The sequence below is a fragment of the Helobdella robusta genome, assembly GCF_000326865.2.
Source record: "Helobdella robusta unplaced genomic scaffold HELROscaffold_89, whole genome shotgun sequence".
Lineage (NCBI taxonomy): Eukaryota > Metazoa > Annelida > Clitellata > Rhynchobdellida > Glossiphoniidae > Helobdella > Helobdella robusta.
In genome coordinates this window covers 325,358-333,555 of record NW_008705506.1, presented here as the reverse complement: position 1 = coordinate 333,555, position 8,198 = coordinate 325,358, and the positions used below count along the sequence as shown (strand labels likewise).

At 36.0% G+C, this 8,198-nt stretch overlaps 1 protein-coding gene across 1 annotated transcript; it reads left to right on the top strand.

The window, feature by feature from the left end:
• Nucleotides 1–3,889: 3,889 nt before the first annotated feature.
• Nucleotides 3,890–4,471, top strand: HELRODRAFT_182629 (hypothetical protein; the record flags this gene model as incomplete). Its single annotated transcript, XM_009032874.1, has 1 exon — nt 3,890–4,471. The coding sequence occupies one exon, from the start codon at nt 3,890–3,892 to the stop codon at nt 4,469–4,471; it is 582 nt and encodes a 193-aa protein (XP_009031122.1).
• Nucleotides 4,472–8,198: the final 3,727 nt, after the last annotated feature.

Genomic DNA, 8,198 nt, shown 5'->3' with positions numbered 1-8,198 from the left:
CAAAGGCTGTTTATTCTTTTCACACGACGTACACGTGTATTTTATGTGCACGCGCAAGCACCGCATCATATACGCTGAGTATATGATAGCCATTGAGATGTTTGACTCAGCGAGCATTTGAACCACTGAGCCATCTCGCCAGCCAGTATGCGACAACTTTACGTCGTCTACCTATTTACCAGCTTCGAAAGGATGGACGGCTGGGTTGGCCGGCTATCCGGATGAACCTGTAGAAACTCTTGTTGTTTCTCACAAGTTTCGTAAAGTGTGGCTTTATCTTTAATTCTAGCATGTCACTTTCTTTTCAGATTCACGCTAACGACTCGGCCACGAGACCCCTAAGATTCTTGTCTATCTTGGTTTTCTCTTTATCTCTGTAATCGTTTTACTTTTTTTCTTCTTAATAATTTTACTACTTACTTTTCTACTCTTATTTTTGGGGTACCTCAGAGTTCTGTCCTTGGCCTTCTTCTATTTAAACTCTATACTTCTGAACAACCTCGTATTATTATTAATTTTTCTTTCACTAGTCAACTATATGCTGATGATTCTTATATTTATACTTCTTTTCCTCCATCTAATTTCAATAGTGTTCTTCATAATCTATTTCTTTGTCTTCGATATCGCTTGGTCTGACTCTATGTGTCTTAAACTTAATCCTTCTAAATTTTACTTAATTTGTTTTAATAAATCTAAACGCTCTATTACTATTTTTTCTATTATCTCACCTGATTTAAAACTCTTGTTGTTTCTCACAAATTTCGTAAAGTGTGGCTTTATCTTTAATTTTAGCATGTCACTTTCTTTTCAGATTAATAATGTTGCTAGAAGTTCTTACTTTCATCTACCTAGAATAAAAAAAACTTTTGCCTTTTCTTGACAATCCTACTCTTCTTGTTAATTTAGTTTGATTTAGGATTGATTATTGTAACTCGCACTACTATAGTCTTGATTCTATAGTCCTGATTCTACACTCTATCCTTTAAGTAAAGCTTTTAACTCTGCTGCTTGTATAGTGACTTGTGCCCCTTTAATTTCTCATAAATCTCCATATCTTGTTTTTTTGCACTGGCCACCTATAAAATATAGAATAATTTGCACGTTAATGTATAAGTTTCAATCTAAATTATTTTTTAAGTACTTATCAGATACATTTATTGAACCTAAACGCCCGGTTTACGATCTTCTACTTGTTTTTATTTCTTAACTCGTGTTAAACACTCTTTTGCTAAATCTGCATTTGCTTTTTTTGGCCCTTTTCTCTGGAGCTCTCTACCTCTTTTTCTGACTACTTCTCCATCACATACAAAGTTCAGAGCGGATCTCAAGACCTATCTGTTTGCTAAATTCATTGAGTAGTGTTGAGTAGAGCTTTATAAATTAATTGATTGATTAATATCAGGACGAAGTGATTTGAAAAGACACGACAGTGGAGGAATCTCATCATAGTCCGTCAGCGAATATTGAAACTTCTGGCCCTGCACATGATGATTTTAATTTGTCTACAATTATGTTCAAAATTTTATTCTGGCGTGTGGTGAATTTATTCAGAGACACTACAGTTAAGTTAGAGAGTACATGTTTGTTGGTTTGTCTAGCATTACAAAGGAAAGTTGACAACAACTTCTCCACATCTAAATAGATTGGCATTTGTAGGAAGCTCTTCCTGGCAAATTTGAATAAGACATCTGAAAGTCTTTGGGTGAATTTCGACCAATGAGCAATTCGGGTTGCGGGAATGTGGTCTTTGATCGATTTCAAAACTATTTCTTGGTAGCGGAGCGACAAAAACTGTTCTAGGTCTCTTTTCTTTTGCCAGGTCGATAGCATTCGAAGAGTCGGTTTAAAGTCTTAAGTATTTGAAAGCAAGTTGTCAATCTTTTTGTAGCTACTGTGCTACTCATTCCTTAAATAATTTGTTTTTTTTATTGCCTTTTGACTTCGGGTTTTTTCAAAGTTTAACTCTTGAAGATTTGGCAAAATTTTTGAGTGATTTAACATTTAATTTATCTGACTTATGGAGGATTGACAGGCTTTCTGATAAGCAACTGCTAATTGGCAACAACAGCCATGTTCTTACCGCTTCGGTGACTAAGGGATCCAAGTTTATTTCAATCCAGGTAAGAGAAACGACGTAGGTGCAAAACTTAAACGCAAACTGTGATGGCAAGTAATATCCTAGAATTTTTAATTTAAGTTGTACCGTTGCCTTTAGTTCAATGACAGTTGATTTTTTTTAGTTTGTTGATCGTTTGCAGTCGTTGGGAGTATATTTAAATAACGATTTATTAACTGTTCTATTATTCTTAATTCAATTGAAATATCGCCAGTAGGTTTTTATAATAATTATAACTTATCACTATTTAAAATTTTATGGCCTATTTCTTTTGATGAAAAACTTAAATCAGCTCGTCATGCGGAAACTACTGTTATGAAAACAGTGCATCGTGATACCATTTTGAATATATTTTATTATTCCCATGTACTTATCAATGACAATGAACATAGGAGGATCGTACATTTCAATTTTAATTACTTTTATTTAACAATTTATTTTATAATTATTATTATTACGTTACTGGTCGTTTACGCTCAGCTCACTGTTTTTACGCTTAATTTTGACTTTATTTCTATCAAATTAGTTTTAATATTGATTCAACTCTTCCGGACGTCATTATCCAAATCGTCAGCACAATGGTTCCAAGCCCACGTCTATTTCTAACTACAACAACAATCACTTCAAAACTAGGACAACATCGACGAATTCACTCATGCCTCCCAACGAATGTTACACAAATACTTTTATTTAAATTATAGCACCATTAAAACTCAATCAGTCAATAACTCTTGCTCCAATAGTTAAATCAAATGATTAAAAGAACTGAAACAACTGAAGACTAGCCAGAATAACCATCGCTTTGACTGCTTAATCAGTAAAACTAGCAAAGTGCTAAGATAAAAAGTGGAGTCAAAAATATTATCAAAATGTGCGCAACAATCGGACGACATCACATCTTAGCTCAAACAACGATTTTGGTGTTCATGTAAAAAAAATATTCATGTAAAAAATATGAAGCCACAATTTAATGTTACCGATTGCACGAAGTTTTCCATCCAGTTCTCAACTTTGGTACCAAAAAACCATCAGTTCTGTTATCTAATTGGGTTTCAAAATTACAATAAACTTCATCATCCTGCAACACCATTCCTCCTTCATTTCACGAAATTTCATCAATAATTTGCAAATATAAATCAAAATTATCTCCATTTCCATTTGATCAAATTACAATAATTCCATTCAAAAATTTCCAATACTACGTACAATTCTGCTTAAAATATGGTCTCCTTTCAATATATATATATACATGTATATTAGGGTGTCCCAGAAATGCACGGAAATTTTTTTTTTAATTAGTTGATGTCTCACCCTCTGAAAAGTGTCTCTTGGGTACAATAATTAAATTGGTGAAGTTTCAGCTCATTTGAACAAGTTTGAGAGGTCCCCCAAGGGCTTTTAAAATTTTACTATCGAGTTGATTCAAAATCCATATCAATAATCTTAAACAATATGCACAAAATGAGTGAAATAAAGCTAGAAATGCAAACTAGTTTAATTATCTCACTGCAGACATTAATTATAGTTTAAAATATTATTAACAATTACCTGTAGAATGATAATCTTTATTAGAGAATGCAAAAAATGTATATTTTTAACCAGTCAACTCGCTATGTTACTGGTGTTGTCAACGTAGATTGGTTACCTGTCCTGCTCTCATCACTTGTTGATGGCACTACAAAACTTCTTGGAGTTCCAAGGTTAGCATCTGGATTAGGACGAGCTGCTGCTGATGCAGTTCATGAACAGATAAAATCTTGAAAGTGTGAATCAATGGTTATTGGCATGTGCTTTGACACGACAGCTTCTAATACTGGAAAACTCAATGGAGCTTGCACTCTTCTAGAAAAAGCCATGGGACGTAATTTAGTATGGATGGCTAGCCGTCATCATAAGTTTGAAGTGCTGCTTGCCGGTGTATATAGTGTTTGTCTTGGAACATCCACTGGACCAGAAATTTTATTCTTCAAAAGGTTTCGTGAAAAATGGACAGAAATGAATCACACACCAGAAGCCAGATCAACCCCTTTGATAATTGTTTCAGATGCAATTAAAGCATTCATCAAATGTCAGCTTGAGGTCAGACATTATCGAGATAACTATTTAGAGTTTCTACTTCTTGCTGCACAAATAGCTGAACTGCAGGTTGATGTAGCCATTCGCAAACCTGGTGCACGGCACAGGGCACGATGGATGGCAAAAGCCATCTACGCATTAAAAATTGAACTATTATTCACCGTAAATAAAATAATTTTTAACTTAAACAGCTCGAGAATTACAAGGTATTCAACGTTTGAATCGGTTTATCATTTGTGTTTATCTTCAGTCATGGTTTTCATGCAGGCTCACTGCTGATGCACCTGTGAATGATATTTTGTTGATACAGCGTTTGCATGACTATGACGATGCAGTTCTTGGTTTGACGATTAAAAATGATGCTGCGTCATTTTTGGTACATGAGTCCAGAATTGGCAACTTTTGTTCTTTTTTCATCTCTCCTGTATGACAAAGAAAAGACTGATCTTGTCCGCACAATACAAGCAGATCGAGGCCCACATCTGATGAAAACACTACCACAAAGTTTTGACAATTTGCGTGCGTCTAAAACATTTTTTGAAACATCTAATATTGATGCCAGTTTTTTTGATGTACTTGTTGAAAACTCCTTCTTTCCAAGTTGCAGCAGTGTTTATAAAGAATCTGGTTTGCATCAATGACTCTGCAGAACGGGGAGTAGCGTTGGTACAACATTTCAATAAAACAATCACCAAAGACGCAGAGCAGAAACAATTTTTGCTTCAAGTAGTTGAACAGCATAGGAAAAACTTTGCAGAATATAATCGTGAACTGCTAGCAAAAATTTGAATTATTTGCATTAATTAATATTCAAGCAAACTGAAATTCAATAAAATCTTGTTTTTCAATCATTTTTGACCTAATTTTTGAAATTAAAAAATAAAAGGCGTTGCAGATTTATATATTTTTTCACAATTATATATTTTGTTTCATTTGTATAAACAAATCATAAAACATTTATAATCATATCATATAACACTGTATCAAAAGTTGGTAGCGAACGATCAAACACCAAAATCGGAAACTTTCGACCCCTTTGGGGACCTCTAAACATTGTCCTAATGGGCTAAAATTTAGCAGGTAAATTACTGCTACCATACAGACATATTTAATGGGGTGAGACATCAATATTTTAAAACTTCATATTTTTGGGACACCCTAATGTATATATGTATATATAAATATATATATATGTATGTATATATATATATACATACATATGAAACAACTGAAGACTAGCCAGAATAACCATCGCTTTGACTGCTTAATCAGTAAAACTAGCAAAGTGCTAAGATAAAAAGTGGAGTCAAAAATATTATCAAAATGTGCGCAACAATCGGACGACATCACATCTTAACTCAAACAACGATTTTGGTGTTCATGTATATATGTATATATATATATATATATATATATATATATATATATATGTATATATATATATGTATATATATATATATTGGATTATATATGTGTGAAATTTTGACGATTGCGATGATAATGATTGCATGATTGAAATATGCCGCCTGTGTATTTTGTGAAATTCTGACGATTGCGATGATAATGATTGCGTCTTTGAGGCGTGCCGCTTGTATATATCTATATGTTTTTGTAGCGGGTTCTTAGCGGCAAGATTGAGACGTAGACACAAATCAAAAAAAAATTTATTTTGTAAACTAAAACTATACCAATAATATACAATGTCAATAAAGAAAACCAAATAAAAGTTTAAGTTCGAGGTTAGTGTGCAGACTTGTTCCTGCCAGTGCTGTGACCACGTACGAGCGGATACTGTTTCAACTTCTTCACTTGACAACAATGTAGAATTCTTCGAACACTGGTGTTATGTGGGGTTGACTTCTTCGGTTCCAGCAGTCTTCTGCACCAATATTGCACCACCTGTGCTTTACCCAACCGACAAACGTTGTTGTTACGTTGAAAGGCAACTACTTCGTTCGCCACCCTCCAACGCAACAGATAACTACTTTGTTCGCTACCTTACGTTTGTCGTCGTTGAGCTCGTAACAACCCCGTACCGTATTTCCAGCTCTCCCGTATAACCACTGACTAACTACCACCCACGTACCAACAAATGAAACTTCTCCCAATAATACCGTACCAACCAACAGCTACTTCACCAACCACGTTTGTTTGTCCAATTTCTCACCAACAAAAAACGCCAACTCTACCAACTAAGTTTCTACAATGAAATTAACCAACTCTACCAACTAATTTTCTACAATGAAATTAACCAACTCTACCAACTAATTTTCTACAATAAAATAAACTTTCTTTCTGTCTGACGAGACCGACCTTTATTTACACGACGCACCGTCCTACCCCACAGCAATAATAATTTTTAGTGATGCGGCGCTCAACATCCACTCTTGAACCGTGACATACTTCCTCCCCAACAGTTGAATATTCTACGGGGTAGAATATTCACTCCTGTGTGTCTGTTACTTCTTCATCCTTATCCGGCTTTTCCGCCAGCCTGGTGAGAAAGTCAGCGGCGTTCTTGTTTCCCGCGCGTTATTTGATGTGTATGTCAAACTCTTGCATGGCTAACCCCACCTCATCAACTTTTAACTCTTAGGAACTACATCCATTAGATACGTTGAAGGATTATGGTCTGTGTATACATGGATTGCCGACATACAGATCCATCCTCTGAACTTCTGTAATGCCCACAAGATGGCATATGCCTCCTTTTTAATGGTAGCCCACCGACGCTGTGTATCCGACAGTTTCTTGCTAGCGAACGCAATGGGGCGTTCTTTTCCAAAACTATCAATTTGCACCAAGCAACATGCCACCGTGTGGTCACTAGCGTCAGTGATTAAACCAAACGGTTGGGTGTAATCGATGGTATGTAAACCTCCAACATTCTTCAGCTGATGAATTACTGTATCCAAACTACGTTGATGCTCTTGTGTCCACGTTACATTCCTATAACCTCTCCCTTTCGTCAATTCCGTTATGTTATCCAAAGTTCTGGCTAGATGCGGGATGAAATTGTGAAAGTAATTCAGAAATTCTATCACTTTTCGTACTTCCTTCTTCGTGGTTGAGGGTCGCATTTGATGTAATTTCTGCAACTTTAGTGGGTCCATATCAATGGTACCCGATCCCACCAAGTGTCCCAAAAATGGTGTCCTGGCCTGTGCAAAACGACATTTTTTTGTATCAAACGTCAGGCCAGACTGCTCCACCACCTCAAAAAACCGTCTTAAATGCATGACATGTTCCTCCCAATTAATGGAGTATACGGCTATGTCGTCTATGTAGGCCTCTGTGAATCCTTGCACATGTCTCGTTAGTTCCTTCATGGCTCTTGTAAATGTGATACTGGCCGAATTCAAACCGAAGGGTATACGGGTAAACTCAAATAATCCAAAATCGCAAACAAAGACGGTCAGCCATCTTGATTCCTCCTCCATGAGTATCTGCCAATAACCACTTTTAGCATCGAAGTTACTTATATATCGGGCTCGACTCACTTTCTGAAGTACATCCTGAACATCAGGTGTAGGAAAACCATCTCCCTCAAAATGTCTATTCACATATCGGTAGTCAACGGCCAACCGGACAGTGCCATTTTTCTTCATGATGCAAACAATGGGACTGGCCATTGCACTGTTTGACGGAATAATGATACCCTGCTCCAACATCATCTTTAATTGTTTCTCAACTTGCGGTTTAAGTAATTCTGGGATTTTGTATGCACGCAACCGTTGCGGTCGAAACTTTTCATTCACTCTGATACTATGCTGTACGGCTGAATATAATTCCACCCGAGTTTGGAATATCTTTGCATGGATTTTCACTATCTCCATCACTTGTTTCTTTTGTACATCTGATAAATGAGTTATGCTCTCCATCTGTCTTTGTACCATGTTCATCTCCTGTGTGCTCTCCGGCTCATATGAACGTAAATGACCGAAGTCCTCTTCATCGTTCCTTAGAATGACACAATTATTCAGAGCAACTTCCTCGATCCGTTGGT